This window comes from Primulina huaijiensis, chromosome 2, assembly GCF_012295235.1.
Source record: "Primulina huaijiensis isolate GDHJ02 chromosome 2, ASM1229523v2, whole genome shotgun sequence".
NCBI classification, from domain to species: Eukaryota; Viridiplantae; Streptophyta; class Magnoliopsida; order Lamiales; family Gesneriaceae; genus Primulina; species Primulina huaijiensis.
The window spans coordinates 1135710-1155977 of NC_133307.1; the positions used below are offsets into that span (position 1 = coordinate 1135710).

The 20268-nt window shown below is 35.5% G+C and overlaps 3 protein-coding genes across 4 annotated transcripts; 2 read left to right on the forward strand and 1 right to left on the reverse strand.

Moving 5' to 3' along the window:
• The first annotated feature begins 7841 nt into the window (after nt 1-7841).
• LOC140963056 (uncharacterized protein At5g64816) lies at nt 7842-9797 on the forward strand. The gene is made up of 2 exons (XM_073422276.1): nt 7842-7862; nt 9193-9797. The coding sequence occupies exon 2, from the start codon at nt 9245-9247 to the stop codon at nt 9623-9625; it is 381 nt and encodes a 126-aa protein (XP_073278377.1). The 5' UTR covers nt 7842-7862; nt 9193-9244; the 3' UTR covers nt 9626-9797.
• An 877-nt stretch (nt 9798-10674) lies between these two features.
• On the reverse strand, nt 10675-13897 carry LOC140963074 (pentatricopeptide repeat-containing protein At3g23020-like). Its single transcript, XM_073422300.1, has one exon. The coding sequence runs from the start codon at nt 13561-13563 to the stop codon at nt 10816-10818; it is 2748 nt and encodes a 915-aa protein (XP_073278401.1). The 5' UTR covers nt 13564-13897; the 3' UTR covers nt 10675-10815.
• Nucleotides 13898-15938: 2041 nt separating this feature from the next.
• LOC140963082 (photosynthetic NDH subunit of subcomplex B 5, chloroplastic) lies at nt 15939-18277 on the forward strand. Of its 2 annotated transcripts, XR_012172657.1 has the most exons (6): nt 15939-16254; nt 16362-16422; nt 17322-17384; nt 17480-17538; nt 17631-17919; nt 18017-18277. XR_012172657.1 is itself a non-coding variant. In XM_073422312.1 (5 exons), the coding sequence occupies exons 1-5, from the start codon at nt 16003-16005 to the stop codon at nt 17865-17867; spliced, it is 672 nt and encodes a 223-aa protein (XP_073278413.1). In that variant the 5' UTR covers nt 15940-16002; the 3' UTR covers nt 17868-18277. The 2 variants fall into 2 exon arrangements, 1 of the variants encoding a protein (XP_073278413.1); XM_073422312.1 differs by having other exon boundaries at nt 15940-16254; nt 17631-18277.
• The last annotated feature ends 1991 nt before the right edge of the window (nt 18278-20268 follow it).

Here is a 20268-nt window from a genome sequence, read left to right on the forward strand (position 1 = left end):
ACTGGGTGCATGTGTGCTCCATTTTTAATCCAGATTATATCTAAGATGTATTCAATTAAGATAATAGTTTTCATGATTTTTAATGATTTTTTTAAATGACAGATTTTTATGAATTTGATAAATGGATTTATGTAAACTTGTTTACAAGAATTTTGTGAAATTTTTTTTTGTAGAATTTTACAAGTTTTGTACTTATTATAACATACTATTTTTAACTAATTTCTTTGAACCAATAATTAATTGACATATATAGCATATTCAGTTTGAAATAGTTTTTCAATATTTATATTAATAAATAAATTTATTTATTTAAAAGTTAAATCATTTAATTCTTACGTGTGTATAAATGTGGGTTTGTATGCATGTTTGTAAATTTTTAAAAATACATCAATTGATTAATATGTAAACTTCTCTTTGAATTGATAATATACATGTGAAAAGAATATTGTTTATCATTGTGTGGATATAATTTTGTACAAAAATATCATGGCTTACATATTAATTGAAAATGCTAAAAAGAATTTTAAAAATCATGATTGTTGCGAGACTATTCAATTATTAAGAATTAAGCGGCATTTTTTACGAGCATCTTTTATTATTATTGAATATTACATTAATTTGTATAAATCGTAAATTAAAAATCACAAAATCAAATCTAGAATTCAAAATTTTTTATGATATTAAAATAAAAAATTATTAAATGAACAATCAACCAAAAAATGAAAATTTTGAAAAGAAAATATGAAAATATATATAAAGATACATTTCAAAATTTTGAGAGAGTGATAGAGATAGATGAGAAGAGAGAAGATAAGAAGAGATGTCATGTGAAGCGACAGAGAGAAATAAATAGTTTGTGTATGAGTTAGAAATTTTAAAAATCTATCAAAAATCTTTGGGTTGAACCAAATACAATTTTTTAGTCGTACTTTAAGCTTTAATGTTTGTATGTTAATGAATTCCATGAATTTATTAAAAGTCTATTGAAAATTTGAATACCTCTAGACTTTTATAAAGTTTTTAAAAGTAAATGTTGAATACCACTTGACTTTTTAAAACTCTATGAAAGTCTATTTTGAATACGACCATACTTCTATAGAGTATACAAAAATCTTAGCAAGGATTTGATTCATTTACAAAGGATTTTGAATACCACCGGACTTCCAAATCCTTGATTCATTTACAAAGGATTTGATTTCCGCAAGGATTCTTACATATTATTTATGACAGAAATATCTCAAAATTAGGTTTGACCTCAAAGTATGAAAGGCATGTTGTCGGCAAAGATTTTTCAGAAAAGGTTGGCAAAGAAATGGGGCCAGTCAAAGAAAGAAATAAAAAAACGTGGGATGCGCAGAAATTTCGTGGAAATATGAATAAGCGTTTTTTTAACGCATATTCACACAGTCAAGGGGCTCTATAAATAGAGCTCCCCCTTCATTCTGAAATCATCCATTCTTCGAGTTTTCTCTCATCTTATAACATTCTATAATATTTGTGAAGTGTTTGTTCCCCTGTATTAAGACAGTGTGTGTTCTCTTTGGAAACACAGTGAGTGAGTTGTACACCACAAAATATTATAGTGGAAATTTTTTTCATCTTGCCCGTGGTTTTTACCATAATAATTTTTTGGGGTTTTCCACGTAAATCTCGGTGTCCAGTTTATTCTTAATTTTCGAGTTTATTATCTAAAATTACCGCACGTAGGACCAACACATGTTAGGTTTGCGAGCCGAAGATGTGCATCAACATTGGAGACAGTCTTTCGCTAGTTTTTCCAATAATTTTCAGGTAAAGCTGTTCGACTAGTATCCGGGAAGAATTTTCTATCATGTTCTTTATTGTTGTTTATCTTCTTATTTTAATGTTTATTTAGGACATGAGAAAGTTGTGAAATACTGTTTTGCTAACATTATTGTCGGCAAGAGTTTTCAAAGAAGGTGGGGCCGCCAGTCAAGAAAGACAGGAGGCAGCAAAACGCGGGTTGACAATTTCGTGGAAATATGAATACGCGTTTTTAACGCGTATTCACATGGACAAGAGGCTCTATAAATAGAGCTCCCCCCTTCATTATGAAATCATCCCTTCTTCGAGTTTTCTCTCATCTTATAACATTCTATAGTATTTGTGAGGTGTTTGTTATCCTGTATTAAGAGAGTGTGTGTTCTCTTTGGAACCACAGTGAGTGAGTTGTACACCACAAAATATTATAGTGGAAATTCTTTTCATCTTGTCCGTGGTTTTTACCCTAATATTTTTTAGGGGTTTTCCACGTAAATCTCGGTGTCCAGTTTATTCTTTATTTTCGGGTTTTATTATCTCAAATTCCGCACGTGGGACCAACAAGTGGTATCAGAGCCTTGGTTTAAAATTTCTTAAAATTCTGAGTATGCTCTGTGGTTGCAGCCTAGACTGATCTTCCACATCAGAAAATATTTTTTGAGATTTTTTATTTAAGAAGGGATTATTTTGTCCAGTCTACCAAATTGTTGTAGACATAATGGCGGGCAGATACGAGATAGCAAAGTTCAACGGAAGCAATTTTATGCTGTGAAAAATAAAGATACAAGCAGTTTTAAGAAAGGAGAATTGCTTGGCGGCTATTGGAGATTACAGATGATGGAAAGTGGAACGAGATGAATGACAACTCTGTTGCCAATCTACACTTGGCTATAGCAGACCAAGTTTTGTCAAGTATCTCTGAGATAAAAACAGCCAAAGTTATCTGGGATACTCTGACAAAGATGTACGAAGTCAAGTCCCTACACAACATGATTTTCCTAAAGAGAAGGCTTTATACTCTTCGGATGGCGGAATCCTCATCGATGACCGACCATATCAACACACTAAATACTCTATTTGCCCAACTTACTTCCATGGGGCATAAAATAGGGGAAAATGAACGTGCGGGGCTTCTACTTCAAAGTCTACCAGATTCATATGATCAACTTATCATCAACATAACCAACAATATTCTTATGGGCTTTCTAAGATTCGACGATGTCTTAACTGCGGTTCTCAGAGAAGAAAGTCGGCGCAAGAATAAGGAAGATAGGTTGGTAACATCGAAGCAGGCAAAGGCTTTACCGATGATAAGAGGAAGATTTATGGAACGTGACTCCAGTGGGGCCAAAGACGAGGTAGATCAAAGTCGAGAAGTAAGAAGAAAAATATTTACTGCTTTAAATGTGACGGTAAAAGGCACTTCAAGAAAGAGTGTACGAGTATCGATAAGATTTCTCAAAGAAATGTGGCCAGTACTTCAGGCAGTGGTGAAATATTATTCAGCGAAGCGACAACAGTTGCAGAAGGCAAACACAAATTTTGTGACACATGGATTATGGATTCAGGAGCGACGTGGCACATGACGTCTCGGAGAGAATGGTTTGACCATTATGAACCAATCTTAGGAGGATCTGTATTCATGGAAAATGATCATGTCTTGGAAATCGCTGGGATCGGTACTATCAAAATTAAAATGTTTGATGGCATCATTCGCACCATACAGGAGGTACGACATGTGAAAAGACTGACGAAAAAATCTTTTGTCCTTGAGGCAATTGGATGACATCGGGTGCAAAACTCGTATCGAGAATGAGATCATGAAAATTGTGAAAGGCGTGCTTGTGGTTATGAAGGCGAAAAAGGTTGCTGCAAATTTGTATGTACTTTTGGGAGAAACACACAAAGAGGTAGAACTAGCTGTTGCAATAATTGGTTCAGGAGAAGAATTAACAGTGTTATGGCATAGAAAGCTCGGGCATATGTCAGAACGGGGGATGAAAATTCTCTCAGAACGGAAGCTGCTGCCGGGACTTACAAAAGTGTCATTACCCTTTTGAGAGCACTGTGTTATCAGTAAACAACACAGATTAAAGTTTGGCACTTCTACTGCCAGGAGCAAAAGCATGTTGGAGCTGATTCATTCGGATGTTTGGCAAGCACCGGTTGTATCTCTAGGAGGAGCGAGATACTTTGTCTCGTTCATTGATAATTTCTCTAGGAGATGTTGGGTGTATCCAATCAAGAAGAAATCAGATGTTTTCCAAATCTTCAAAGATTTCAAAGCGCAGGTTGAACATGATTCAGAAAATAAAATCAAGTGTCTGAGGACTGACAATGGAGGAGAATATACCAGTGACGAGCTTGATGCATTTTGTCAACATGAGGGCATCAAAAGACAATTCACGACGGCTTACACACCTCAACAGAATGGAGTGACAGAGCGGATGAACAGAACCTTGTTGGACAGAACAAGAGCTATGTTAAGGACTGCGGGTCTAGACAAGTCATTTGGGCGGAAGCAGTCAAAACCGCTTGTTATATTATCAATCATTATCCTTCAGTGGCGATTGATCTGAAGACTCCGATAGAGATGTGGACTGGGAAGCCGGCAGATTATTCTCATTTGCATACATTTGAAAGTCCGGTGTACGTTCTGTACAATGAACAAGAAAGATCGAAGTTGGATTCAAAATCCAGAAAATGTATCTTCTTGGGTTATGCTGATGGAGTAAAGGGGTTTCGCTTGTGGGATCCTACTGTTCACAAGCTTGTCATCAGCAGGGATGTTATCTTCGAGGAAGATAAAGTAAAGGGAGACAAAAGCACACCGAATTCAGAAACTACTATATTTCAGGTGGAAAATAAGATGGACGAAGGTCAAGTTTCTTGTGAAGCAATACCAGAGCACGAAGAACAAGAACATGTTAAGTCTGAAGTTTCCAATGTGAGGCAGTCAACTCGAGACAGAAGACCACCAGGTTGGCTTTCAGATTATGTCACTGAAAGCAACATTGCATATTGTCTATTGTCAGAGGATGGTGAGCCATCGAGTTTCCACAAGGCTACTCAAAGCTCGGATGTATCCTTGTGGATGATAGCAATGCAAGAAGAATTGGAAGCATTAGACAGGAATCAAACTTGGGATCTTGTTACACTACCACGAGGAAGGAAAGCCATTGGAAACAGATGGGTCTATAAGATCAAGCGTAATGGCAATAACCAAGTGGAGCGGTATCGTGCTAGATTGGTGGTAAAAAGGTATGCTCAGAAAGAAGGAATTGACTTCAATGAGATATTTTCTCCTGTGGTTCGGCTTACAACAGTTAGAGTGGTGGTGACATTGTGTGCGGTGTTTGACCTACATCTAGAACAGCTAGATGTGAAAACGGTGTTTCTTCATGGAGATCTTGAAGAAGAAATCTATATGCTCTAGCCAGAAGGTTTTGCGGAAAAAGGCAAAGAGAATTTGGTTTGCAGGTTGAACAAATCTCTGTACGGTCTCAAACAGGCGCCGAGGTGTTGGTACAAGAGATTTGATTCATATATCATGAGCCTTGGATACAACAGACTGAGTGCAGACCCTTGTACGTATATCAAGAGGTCTGGTGATGATTATATTATTTTGCTGTTGTATGTGGACGACATGTTGGTAGCAGGCCCCAACAAAGATCAGGTCCAAGGATTGAAGGCACAGTTGGCTAGGGAATTTGATATGAAGGACTTAGGACCAGCAAACAAGATTCTAGGGATGCAAGTTCACCGAGACAGAAGTAACAGAAAGATTTGGCTTTCCCAGAAAAATTATTTGAAGAAAGTCTTGCAACGCTTCAACATGCAAGATAGTAAGCCAATTTCGACCCCTCTTCCTGTTAACTTCAAGTTATCCTCCGAGATGTGTCCTAGCAGTGAAGCAGAGAGGATTGAGATGTCTCGAGTATCATATGCATCAGCAGTGGGAAGTTTGATGTTCGCTATGATCTGTACAAGACCGGACATTGCTCAAGCAGTGGGAGCAATTAGTCTGTATATGGCGAATCCTGGACGAGAGCATTGGAGCACTGTTAAGAGGATCCTTAGATACATTAAGGGTACCTCGAATGTTGCATTATGTTATGGAGGATCGGATTTTACACTCAGGGGCTATGTCGATTCAGATTATGCAGGTGATCCTGATAAGAGGAAATCTACTGCTGGTTATGTGTTTACACTTGCAGGAGGAGCAGTAAGCTGGGTTTCAAAACTGCAGACAGTTGTAGCGCTATCTACAACAGAGGCAGAATACATGGCAGCTACTCAAGATTGCAAGGAGGCAATATGGATTAAAAGGTTATTGGAGGAGATTGGACACAAACAAGAGAATGTTTATTTGTTTTGTGACAGTCAGAGTGCCTTGCACATCGCAAGGAATCCAGCCTTTCATTCCAGGACTAAACACATTGGAGTACGATTTCATTTTGTACGGGAAGTAGTAGAAGAAGGAAGCGTGGATATGCAGAAGATCCATAGAAGGATAACATAGCTAATTTTCTGACCAAGCCAGTGAACACTGATAAGTTTGAGTGGTGTAGATCCTCAAGTGGCCTAACGGAAACGTAAGCAACATGTAATAACAAGATTGAAAGGATGTGTGAAGATGTGTTTGATTCTCAATCAAATCTCCAAATGGGAGAAATGTCGGCAAGAGTTTTCAAAGAAGGTGGAGCCGCCAGTCAAGAAAGGCAGGAGGCAGCAAAACGCCGGTTGGCAATTTCGTGGAAATATGAATACGCGTTTTTAACGCGTATTCACACAGACAAGAGGCTCTATAAATAGAGCCCCCCTCTTCATTCTGAAATCATCCCTTCTTCGAGTTTTCTCTCATCTTATAACATTCTATAATATTTGTGTGGTGTTTGTTCTCCTGTATTAAGAGAGTGTGTGTTTTATTTGGAAACACAGTGAGTGAGTTGTACACCACAAAATATTATAGTGGAAATTCTTTTCATCTTGCCCATGGTTTTTACCCTAATAATTTTTAGGGGTTTTCCACGTAAATCTCGGTGTCCAATTTATTCTTTATTTTTGGGTTTTATTATCTCAAATTCCGTACGTGAGACCAACAATTATTTTTCAAGCGGCCAACTAACATCATCGGTTGATGCAAAACGGCAAATTCACGTATTTTAGTGTTTTGTTCTACTTCTCAAATAAAAACTTAGTACGAATGTACGTGAATACGAGATTATGCTATTAAAAACTGAAATTAACATTTTTTTCATATCTAAATATGATTGAGAGATTGTTGTTAGAAACTATAAATTAAACATAAATATTGCATAAAATAAAAAGAACAATAAACGCAAAATTGAGGACATAATTAACTTTTCGGTTTTAATTTTTATCTAATATGTCAATTGAACAGTAGTTTATGCAGTACTAATTTAATAGAAGATAAAAAGATTGTAAATAAATAAATTAACTCTTGCTAAACAAAAATAAAAATAAGATAAAACTAAGATTTATTATCTACACTATATTATTAGATTTGAGACACTTAGGGTAATTAATTTTTGGTGTCATGGTCTATTTAAATAATTATATATATTAATAAAGTGTTAAAATTTTAATGTGATTCATATATAATTTAGTGGATAGAGTATTTGTTTCGTAGGAATCAAGTCATGGATTCAAATCCTGCTTAGGTTTTTTTAAAAAAATTTTTTATATATTTATTTTTTAAATTAATATATCAAAATTGTTGTGTAGTTTCTCACTATTTTTTATAATTATATTTTGATATTTATTAAATATAAATTAAATAAATTATAAAAAATATTATAAATTGCAGTGCAGTTTCGTAATATTTGAAAACCCGGGGGCGCTTTGTAATTTCGGAATTGGAATTAGGGCACTCGTTATGATTGGTATTAATATCAATCTTGGTCTCGGTGGTGCCCCTACCACCGGCCATCGTTTTTCTACGCCACTGGCGTCCGCCTCCGCCTCCGCCTCCACCTCCACCTCCACCTCCACCTCCACCGAATAGGAGCAAACAGCGTTCCCCCTCGTCTCCTCCGCATCCCGCCGCAGTTGCAGCGGTACGTGCTACTAAAAGTACGCATTTTTCCTCTCTTTTCCTCCGGCCTTGGTATATGCTTCCCCCATTAACTTCTTTATGCTTTCTTTCTACATTTTTGGCGATTTACTGTGCATTTGGAGATGCTCAGAGGCTAATTATTTTTTTTGTGTTCATTGTCTACTTTAATCAAGTTGGGTTTTTGTTTCAATCTTATCTGCGTTTCTGATAATATTATTGAAGAAAACCTTAATGAACTAAGAAACCTGAAAAATATTATTTTGTCAAAACTTAGAAGATTTTGTAAGGTAGGGTTTTACGAAAATTGATCTTGACTTTGCAGTATATAGGGATACAAGTACAACTATATTTGGGTTCTCTTTTCTGCTACGGAATGGGTGTTTCTGCAGTTGCTTAACTGAACAAGGAACTGGAAGATTTTTTATCTTGATGTATGGAGTCCATGGAATGCCCGAAACTGTGTAATTTAAGAGCAAAATTGAAAAGTTATGCATTTGATTGCTGAAGGCTTTTTTCCTCTCTAATTGGCCTTTTCATGTATACCTCCATTTAAATGAGAAAATTTGAATCATGACTATGATGAACAATTTGTTGCATTTTAACATACGTGTTCAGTTTTTTGCTTATACAATGAGTAATCCTAAATATTTTCAATGCTTCTAGATGTTTGACGAAATCGAAGGAACCTGGTTCCGTAATCCAAATGCATGATTCTGTGAGAACGCCATGAAAAAAGTTACCAAGCTTTTTTACGGTGTGCTATTTTATTTGTGGATTCTATCTTTTATTCATATTGGTTCTTTGTTTTTTTTTGTGTGCCAATAATATTTGGAAGTCGTGTAAGGTTTTGGTATCAGGATGCTAAACCACTCCTTCCCATTGACCAAATTCAAAATATGAATGCCGCATGCCCAACCCTGACAAGATTCTAATGATTCACATATTCCAGGAGATTTTTTTTATGTATAATATATGTGGATGAAGTAGATGTTTAGGATTGGTAGTACTTAGTAGTAGTACATAAGTTAGCTCAAGCATGATTCTAAAGTGTCTACAATTTGTTTTGTTTTTATGTTACCCAGTTAGGCAGTTACTATACATTTTGGATAGTTCTTTGAGCAATTTACCAGAATACCAGTTGTTATGACATTTCAGCATGCTTAATTTGATTTTATATTTCTTGCTGGTGTTGCGCGGCTTCTAGGATGTAAATCTTGTCTCACTCTCTCTCTTTGGAATGCTTCTGTCATGATTCATTTTCGAAATACTATGCTCTTTGACCTCGATAGGAACTTGTAGAGCTGGAAATAATCCGTTTCTTTTGGTTCAAGAACCTCATTGGGAATTAAGGAGCAAAGAAAGGGCCGACAGAGCTTAGCAGCAATGGTTGAGGTATGGTGGTCCCTGGTCGGAGCTGCTGTTCCGGTCTTGATTGCAGGTCAAGCATTTAGAATGAAGGCAAAACATGCTGAGGAGCAAAGAATCAAAAGTGCTCGAGGCAGGGAGAAGACCGCGGATGACATTTTTGTGTGTGAGAGAGTTTGCACTTCAAAGAGAATGTTGAATAAAGTTGGAGCATTCTCCAAGGATCCAATCCCCGATACTTGTGTCACGGTATGTGGTGTTTCTGAGCTGGATGCTTGCTCCGATGCTTGTGCTCGAACTGTCTGCATCAACCAACACCAAGTGCCTAATTGGAATGATGTTTGCCTCCGAAGGTGTCAGAGCGAATGTCTCAAAATATCCTCTTCTCGGTCCTCTTGATGTATCTTTATGCAGTTGAATGTTTTTTACTTTTCATCGGAGATGCCTAAATGGTTCAATTACCATGATGTTTATCTTAGCATAAATCTTTATAATTTTATCTTGTTATTCTTGTATCTTGAATTTTTCCCTTCGTTCCAGAATGGCTTCCACTTCTCGTTTCTTGGGCTAACATGGTGACCTACACATTTTAGGATTCATGCTTTATATCAATGAACGAAATGTGTGAAATAATCTATATGTTACTCTTTTGAGTTTTTCTCGCGTACACATTGATTTTAGTCAGTTCAACATACAAATGCGAACTAGTTTAGGCTGGAGTCCGGTTTATCTTAATTAATATTCGTATTCAAATTTGATTCGTTTAGTTTGAACTCAGTTATCCATATTTGTTAAACAGATATTTTGAAATATAGCTTTTGTTTGTTGTTTTATTTAATTTTCAATAAATTAAAAATTTTGAGCGACTAACAAATTATTGAACAATATAATTCAATTTTTAATTATAGTTTCGGTGATATATGAAGTATAGCTTGTGTTTGACCTCTATTCAACTTCCGTTGTCCTATTTTCTCGACATACCCACCTCTATTCAACTTCCATTGTCCTATTTTCTCGACCCACCTTACCACAAATGGAGGGAGGGGGGTGGGGACAGAACCATTGGTATATATAATATCTGTGAACCAGAATATCATAGTACTATAAAACTATTATTTAAAATTGAACAAAAAAAAAATCCCTCTCTTTTCCAAAGTTTGCAAGAGTTCCATTCTTGAAACCTTAAGCTCTTTTCCAACTTTGTTTACTTCCACGCACTTTTCTGTAGTTGAAGCGTTTGAAATTTGGCTCTAAATGATATTAATTTCTTTATATTTGCATAACAGCATTTACTCGGCAAACTGCAAAATCTATGGAATCCCAAACCTTCTGCAATGTGAGCGCTGCGTTATCGCAACATTGATTGGATTTTGTTTCGTTTCTTGTAATGTGGCAAATATACAGTCAACAAAGCGATAAATATAGCAGATGATGTAGCAAGAACCATGTCACGAGAATTGCTCTGGGTGATAGCTCTGTGTTTAAATACATTATACAACTACGCAGAACTCGAGAGCAAAATCTTCGTGTTCTCTTTGAAACAAGGAGCAAAACTAGATGCTATAAATACAAACATCACCATGATCATTTCAGCCGATGACAGAACGAAGAGTTGAAGTCCATGCTTGCAAACCCTTCTGAGCATCCTTCTTCCTAATCAGTTCAAGATTGTGGACTGCACTAGTTGGAACTCCACATTTCAAGAGAACTATTTTGAGCGTTTTGAATGTAGAATTGTCCGGTTGAATATCAGATCGCAGCATCTCATCGAAAGTTGCTGCTGCCTCCTTAAAACGCCCGTCAGATGCATACAATCCTAGTACGTTATTGAAACTCAACAAGTCGGTCATGAGTCCTTGTTCCCTCATTTTTCGTGCAATACCAAATGCTTCCACAAACCTCCCATTTTTCTTGTACATACGCAGCATCATAGCATAGGAAAATTCGTTTGCATTCCCGGATTGGATCAGATTCTTGAATATTCTTTCCGCCTCGGATATCATAGACCTCTCACTGAAGAGATCAATCATACAATTCGAGGAGCATACGTCTACACCTGCCTCAAATGATTGAAGCGCCTTATATGCTTCTCGAGCTTCTCCTAATAATCCCACTTTCGTATATAGCTTGATTAAAGACTTGCATATAACATCATTTACAGGCAAGTCCAAGTCTCTCATGGCTTTTACATAATTTTTAGCTTCTTTTACGATTCCTGTGTCTGCAAAAGCATTTATCAGGACACCGAAAACAATGGCATCTGGTTTTATGTCATATCCAACCATCTCTTCGTATAAACTTACGGCCATGTCCACCTGGCCTAACTTTGAATAACTCGATATCACAGCACAATATGGGACACAGTCGAGCACCAATCCAGCCTGTTGCATTCTTGTAAGATAGAAAGTCGCTTTTTGTGGCAGGTCAGCGCTAGAAAGCATTTGTACGAGGGAATTATAGCTACATCTATCAGGAATTACACCATATCTGTCCATGCTATCAAATAAGCAGCAGGCTTGTTCGAATTTCTTGCTGATGCCGTATGCTTTAATCATCACATTAAACTCAAGGACACTCAATCTTTTCTTCTCTAGGCAACAGTTGAAAACTTTCTCAGATTCCAAGACATGCCCCCTTTCGCCAAAAGCATCAATGTTGGCCGAGTAACATTCAGAACTCATGTTCCCTGCAATGTGGAATCTCTCGAACCATGCCCACGATGATTCCAACATCCCGGATTCTATGTACATTCGAGTCAAAGAAGATTGTGTGAATTCGTCAATCTCCAATCCTCTTTCATCCATCTCCGAGACAAGATCCTCAGCTTGAGAAACCATTTGCCTTATTGAGAATGCATAAAGGAGGGTTCGATAAGTGACAGCATCTGGTTCAAGAGAAGCATCTTTCATCTTCTTCAAATAGATCGATGCCATATCGATGTCATCGTGCTTAGCATAAAGGGAGATGAGAATGTTGAATGTTCGAGTATCAGGAGAGCAGTTAACCTCCTCCATTTTCTTTATCAGCGAGGCAACTTCCCCTAGCTGACCATTATTACCATACATGTGTATCACAGTATTGAAAGTCACCGTGGTGGGCACAATCTCTTCTTCGAGCATTCTTTCAAAAGTCTCACTTGCTTCTTGGAGTTTCCCACCTTTTCCATAAGTGTCGATCAAGGTATTATACGTATACACGCTCAAACAAGCATTTGCCCCCGAATCACCATTAGCACCACGTTTGCTCCTCGATGTAACACTTCTAGGCTCATCCACCACCCGCTCACTGACCGACCATTTCTTGAAAAACTCCTCAGCTGTCTCAAACTCCCCTGCCTTTTTATACATTTGAACCACATTCCCCATGGTCACTTCATCTGGCTCCATTCTACGTTCCTTCATCAATTCCAGATACTTGATTGCTTCCTCCCTGAGCCCACCTTTGCTATACACATCAATCAAAGTCCCATAAGTTGAATTTATTGGCTGGATCCCCCTCTCCACCATTTCGCCCCACAACCTCTCAACCTCACACCACTGCCGAGCTTTCCCAAGAATCCTAAGCATTATGTTGTAATGAATGACGTTCACTTCATAACATCCTTTCCCTTTAAACCACTCGAAAATCTCCATAGCCCTTTCCCACTGCAACTGCTCTTTCAAAAGTATGCTCCTTTCTTTGTTAGTCAAGTTCATTGCCCAAGGCTTTAATGCTTCGTCCAAGTCCTCAACAACCTCCAGAGCTTCCAACATCGCAGGAATACACCCCCCATATCTCCTCCATTTCGTCGAACATTTGGCACGCACTTTGTCCTCCACTCCCCTTAACCCCCCTACGCCTCTAACCTTTTCATTAAATTCTCTCACCCCACCATTTTTGCTCACCTTTCCTTTCACAAACACACCATTTCTCCCACCATTAATCAACGAACAATCTTCATACACTTTCTCCACACCATCTCCAAACCTCAAATCCACCCGAAAATTTCCGTTCATCTTAACCCCACCATCAGGATTTCCCGCTAAATCTTCCCGCGACACCGCCGCTTCAACTAACCCTCCATTCTTGTCATTAAAGACATCGCCTTGAGTTCGTAAACTGGCCCCAAAGCCACCATTTTTCTCAGCTCTACTGCGTGGGTTTCCCGCAAAACCATTCTTGGAAATTTTCCCAACACTTGGACACTTCAAAACTTGTTTCTGCTGCTCCTCATTGATCTGATCATTGGATTTCTTGAAGGGTGGAGTGACTGAAGCTCCCAAGCTTGGTGGTGTGGCCTTTATCGAATTAAATATCTGAAAACAGTTCGCGTCTGAATGCTGAAACTTAGCTAACATGGTGGATTTTCGAAACACGGAGATAAATTCACAGAGCTGAAAGCCGAACGAATTCAACGGAGAATGAAGGAATTTATTTATCTTACCTTGAAATCCATCAAAAAAATTTCATATAAAAGAACCTATCAAATTATAATTTGTTATTATACAAATCATTAAAACAAAAGAAGATATTTCTATTCCCAAAAAATATGCCAACCTTATATTTTAATGAGTCGTTAAATTTTTTTATGAGTAACAATTAATCTGTTCTAAAATTTTCGAATAAATAAATTTGTAAATAATCTATTGACTGTCATTTAATTATACCAATTTTCGGGTTGTCATTTTCCTTCATTTGAAGCTGAATTCGTTCTTGATATCTCGTTAAGTTAACATGTTTTGGATAATATAAGATATTGAAAATGAGAGCTAACGGTCTATGTTCGGTTAAATCTGGATATCTTCTTGAAACTGATTGTTATGATACTTTGGATTCGCAAACTTCTTACTCATTGGAATCGTGGTGGAAATATATTTGGAAACTTCGTATTTTCCAAAAGGTTCGAATATTATTTTAGAGTGCAATTCATGATTTTATTCCTATTGAATTGAATATGTAAGAAACATCATCTTCCTCTGAGCGGATGTTGTATGCTTTGTGGAACCCAATAAACATGTATGAGTCATTGTTTAATTTTCTGACCCTTGGTGCACAAGGTACGGAAAGGGTACAAATATCTAGTCATATTTAAAGAAGTGTAGTAAATCGTCTTTTATCCATTGTGTTATATCTTTCAAGGATATCGTGTTAAAGACGGAATTTGAGTTTTGACAGAGTTTGAGTTTTTTATGTGATATATGCTTGGCCTATATGGAAAGAGCTATGCCGATTCAAACATGAGCATCATAAGCAACAATTTTCGATTAAAGTTGATTGGGTGCGGTCTTACTTGGATGAATTCCGGAAAGCCACAAATCTAAGTGTGATTGTAGATCTGGATAATCAACAACTCATAGAGAAAATGTCAATAAACCTCCAGTGAAATGTTTTAGACTTGATGTGGATGCATGGTATAATGAACTAAGTCACTGTTGTAGTGTTGGTGTTGTGATTCGAAATCATCTTGGCTCGGTTTTTGTTGCTTCGTCTAGAGGTATTCGTCATTCATGATCGTTTTTGTTGCAGAATTGAGTGATATATATCATGGTATGTTGCTTGCTTTTCAAAGTGAGTTTAATCTAGTTCGAGTTTGTTTGGATTCGTCCTTATCTGTCCAAACGGTGACCTCAACTTCACATAATCTAAGCTCTGAAAGTAATTCTATTTTGAATAATGTTTGATAGTTTTTGTCATGTCGGCAGAATTGCGAAAAAATTGGTACACCGCCTTATGCAGATTGCCTTATCTAATCTTCCACCTATAGATTCATGAGATTCTAAAAAAACATTGTTTATAAACTATTATTTAAATTTTACAAAGAAATCAAGTTGATTTTTACAAATTATAATTTATTGTTTTTTGTATAATTTATTGTTTTAAAATATACTATAACAAATTTTAAATTAAAAATTAGCCCTCATATTTTTATAAGATATATCCAATACACTAGACTAAAGATTTTTCCGTGTTATACTAGGAATAACACTGAACAAAATAATTTTAAGACGTAAAATGATAGAAAGTGTTTTATTGACTATTGTACACTATTGGTACATATGCAGTGAGCTAAAGTTTTTTTTTTTTTTTTTTTTTTTTTTTTTTTTTNTTTCAAATTGCTTGAAAATAAGATGATCACTAAAACAAATATTTACCTAAATAGGATCGTGAATAATATTATAATAGGAAAAATTTGCGAGAGACGGTCTCAACTCTCACGGGTCGTATTTTGGGATACGGATATCTTATTTGGGTCATCCATGAAAAAGTATTACTTTTTGTGCTAAGAGTATTACTTTTTATGCTAAGAGTATCTGTAGGGTTGACCCGTCTCACATGTACAGATTTGTGAGCCCGTCTCACAAAAGACCTACTCATTGTAATAAATTGAGATAATAACAACATATCTATTTTTAACTTGGATTATAAAATTTAAGTCAAATACGAGAAGTTATGTGACGACGATAATCATTAATCAATAATATCATAAAATAAAAATCATAAAACACTTAAAATATTCAAATAAAAGCAAAATAAAAAGCAACTATATAAATACAATTTATTGGATAACAAAGGAAAGTTCTCCATCTCTCATTCACAAATCATAATCCCTCCCACTTCTACACTCACCGGCTGAACTGCTACATCCAAAGTAACAACCCAATAAAAACATTGTTATCACACGTGTCGGTTTCTGATTAGACATTCATGTAGATGAAATCGAGTAACTTCGTCATCCGGAAATATTCACAAATTTAAAAACAATAGAAAATGGAGACGAATTCATAGAACAGCTGAAAATGGCGGTTTCAGTGACACTCTCAGCTCTTCCGAGTAGTTCAATCCCCAAGATTTTGTCCCAAAAGAGATCAGAATCATATGAAATTAAAAAATTGAACTTCATTTCGAGTAGCCCATCTTCAAAATCTCACGGAATCGGAGTTAGTGATGGCAAAAATAGCTCGACAAGATTGTTTGCGGGGCTGTCTGAAGTTGAGCCAGATCTTAATGAAGATCCGAAGGACCCTTGGGAGACTAATGGGATTGACTCGGTATTTTAGTTGTGGATTTAAACAAAAGTTGGTGATTTTTTCTGGGTTTGTTCTTAATTGGGCAGTTTACAGATTTTTGGTCTTGTTTTCATGATTGGCGATTGCAGGAAGATTTTGTTTATGGGGAGTATGATCAACATCACACCTACTACGAAGGTGGAGTAAACGGTAATTTTCTTCCTTTTTACTGTTTTATTTTACTTACAATGTCTAAGCTTTTTTGTTTGAGAATTTAAATTTGGATAAATTGTATTGGAAAATTGGATTTTTAGTTCTGTTAATCGATGTTATGCAGTTTTGGTGTTTAAATAGTTAAATTTCAGATTTAATTAGTATTTTTTTTATTGTTACTTAGCACTCGATATTGTTGGTATGTACAACTCCATTTCGATGCTCGCAAGAAAAAATGATTGAAATTACAAACAAAAATTCAAAAAAGAAGAAAAGAAAGAAAGGAGAGGAAGACTGAAATTTGACTACTGATAGAACGAAAATCACAATATGACAAAGATCAACTGAGAGATCAATTTTACACTTTCTCGTGAATTGTTTTGGAAATCTTGCACTGTTGCATTTGAAATAATGATGATGCGTGCATATATTTATGATTTTTTTAGCTCTTTTATTCATTGGCCACTCAAATGCTCCTCTCTATTCGAGTAGAAGTCAAGTTTCTTGTCATAAATTATACAGATGATCTTATATCTCGCAATGGCTGCTTTCCAAACCTTTTCTTTTCTACTATGTTGATTATTACATGTAAGAAGAAAGAAACTTTTGATTTTAATAGGATATAGGGGTATATTCAAGTCTTTTTGGATGAGTGAAGGAGTCAAAAAATACACAGAGATGTGTAAGATACCCATGTAGGGATTGATTGTCAGGTATCCTAATAAAATATTCAAAATCTTTGGGGTTTCGCATGTAGTTCTTGTTATAAAAATGAACGACGTTTTGGTTAATATATTGGCAAGGTTCAAGCTCAAGCTCGATTAGATCGAATAAGCTAGAGTGGCTCGAAAAATAATTATGTCCAAGTTCTTACATTTTCAAACTTTTAAGTACAGGACCATTTTGGGAAACCCTTTCAGCAGAATATGCATCAATCGGACCTCCGACTGGATTCCAAGGTGCAAAAATAAATCCCCGTCTAACGATTTTCACTGTTATCCTCATTACTCCGTGGATGTGGAATCGGCTGATAATTCATTGTATTTTACATTAGGTCTCATTTCATGGCTATTCCTTCCATTGGTTGCAGCTGGAATGTATTTCGATGTTCCGGTATCCGCATATATATATGTATATATATTTCCATCTTAAATACTCTTTTTAGTTGGATCTATCTAAGTACATCGTGTCTGCAAAACTTCTAGGGAGAGTACTTGTTCATCGGAGCAGCCATATTTACGGTAGTATTTTGCGTCATTGAAATGAACAAGCCGAGCGAGCCACACAATTTTGAGCCTCAAATATATAACATGGAAAGAGGAGCCCGTGACAAGTTGATATCTGATTACAACACGATGAACATATGGGATTTCAATGAGAAATATTGGGAAGTGTTGGATTTCACTTTGAAGAAAAATGATATCACAAAGAGATCAGGATGATTGGGATTGATAAATAACTGAAGTTAAAAATTCATCAATTTAGACCGCAAAGGTACATCAGAACACTCTTATCTCTACCACTCCTACCTAATGTATTTACCTTTCATCATATTTTATGCAACATTCCCAGTCGCATCGACGCGTTTCAGGAATTTCGAGTCTTTATTTTTCGCGGGGATCAGAGAAAACTTACATTTGGAAATTGCTGAATATGGTCTCTAACAAGTGTGGTGTTTCAGATCTGTTGATGCTTTTATAATGTGTGTGTGTGTGTGTGTGTGTGTGTGTGTATATATATCATATCCTTTTCAATTCTTGTAATCTACATTTCATTTTAAAAACTTAACGTGAATACCAGTTTACTAGCTTCTTAAGTTATATATTAAAGCGGTTAGTGTATGCTTCAGTAATTTTCTCCATATCCCGACATACCATTGGATCATGCTGGTCTTTACATTTTAATGAAAATTGACATTACATTAAAAATCCAAAAGATTAAATTTTTTAGCCATATTATATGAGCAGAAACACTCAAAAGTGCAAAATAGAAATATCCATATCAAAGGGTTTCAAAGTTTTTTATGGATTGTTTGTTAGCGTTTTTAAAAATGGAGACGAGAGCACAACATAATTTGAAAATTTTCAATGCGAGATGTAAGATTTTTTTAATAAAAAAGTCAAATATAATAATTGTTATCTAAAAATCAATAAAATAATTAATGTTAGAAAATATGGAAATTTACATGGCATGTTACTAAAAACATCTATACCATTGACATAAAATAATGATTTTGTATAATAATTAAATGAAGAAATAGAATAGTTATATAATACATTAATGAATAGGTCTCTAGTGAGACGGTCTCACGAATATTTATCTGTGAGACGGGTCAACCCTACCGATATTCACAATAAAAAATAATACTCTTAACATAAAAAGTAATATTTTTTCATGGATTACCCAAATAAGAGATCTGTCTCACAAAATACGACCCGTGAGACCGTCTCACACAAGTTTTTGCCTACATTAATTAATTGAAGTGAAATGAAGTCGAAATGAATTTTGTTTTTAAAATTGTTAAATATGTGATTTCTTATAAGGCAAAAAGCCAAAAACGTACCCTATTTTTGTTATTTACATTCTATTGTATTAAATAAAATTATTCTTGTATAAATAACATTAGTATTATCTGTGGCTTGGAATACAAATTGAATCTGATAAGTGGCATTGTTTTACTAAATGTTTCCTTAGTGGCTTTCGCACACATGGAGATTATTGGTTTCCAGCCTGTATACCATATTCAAATTACTGAACTAATAAAAAGAGGTATTTAATTTCCAGAATAAGAATGAATATAAGGTTCATCTATGGCAATTTTACAAAACATAAAAGGAATTACAAAAGATATACCAGAGAAATTAAACAACAGAGGATTTACTGAGGGGCACCTCAGAAACATAAATTCATAAAAATCACCCATAAACGCCTTAAACGTCATCTCTCAGCTAAGCAGGCTGAAGGGCTACAACATGAATTTATGCCTCCTGGTTAAACTCAAACCTTGTGTTTACTATTTCCTGGTTCGTCTTTAAACCTTATGTCCAACCATTAACCCTTATATTACATCAAATTCCAAAATTTAAATGAAATCTTTTATCATTTCAATTTAATTCCAAGTTACAAATAAATAAAGATCATGGTTTAGTAATGGGATAATTTAACACGAATGTTTTAGGCTGTCATTCAGGCTAATATGCTAAAATATAAATATTAAAAAATTGTAAATAAAAACAGAAAATAAAAACAGTAAATTTACAGAATTGTAACCAGAAGAAGAAACTTTTATACAAAAGGTTGAAACTTTTATTAAGAAGGGTTGTTTACAAGAGAGGAATAGAGGGGAGCAAACTCGACCGTATTCTTCTAAGAACACAGATATAACTTATATATAGATGAAAGAGTCGGACATGAACCCCGGATTTCAACTAAAAATATAAACAGTAAATTGCTTTATTAAAGCAAACAGTAACATAGTTACAAAAGTCAAAAAATAAATAGTGAGATTCCACCAACTTGTGCTTTTTCACCAGATGTCGTGATATGCCACTTGCATAAAATTTAAAATATTAAAGATGTCCTAATCAAAAATATCATTGATCTGAGAAAATTGAGGAATATCATCCTCTGGATCTTGAGCATGTTGCATTTGCATTAGATGAGTAAACTGATTTTCACTTGATTCGGATGCCATCGACTTGTCAGATTTTGAATCAGAACATCCAATATTCTTGTAGAGATCTTTCTTCATCTCTTCAATGTAGATTTCTACCATTTTCTCTTTGGAGTAAATTTCTGAATATTTTTGAGTCAAAATTTTAAATGGACTCATTGCATCTTTTT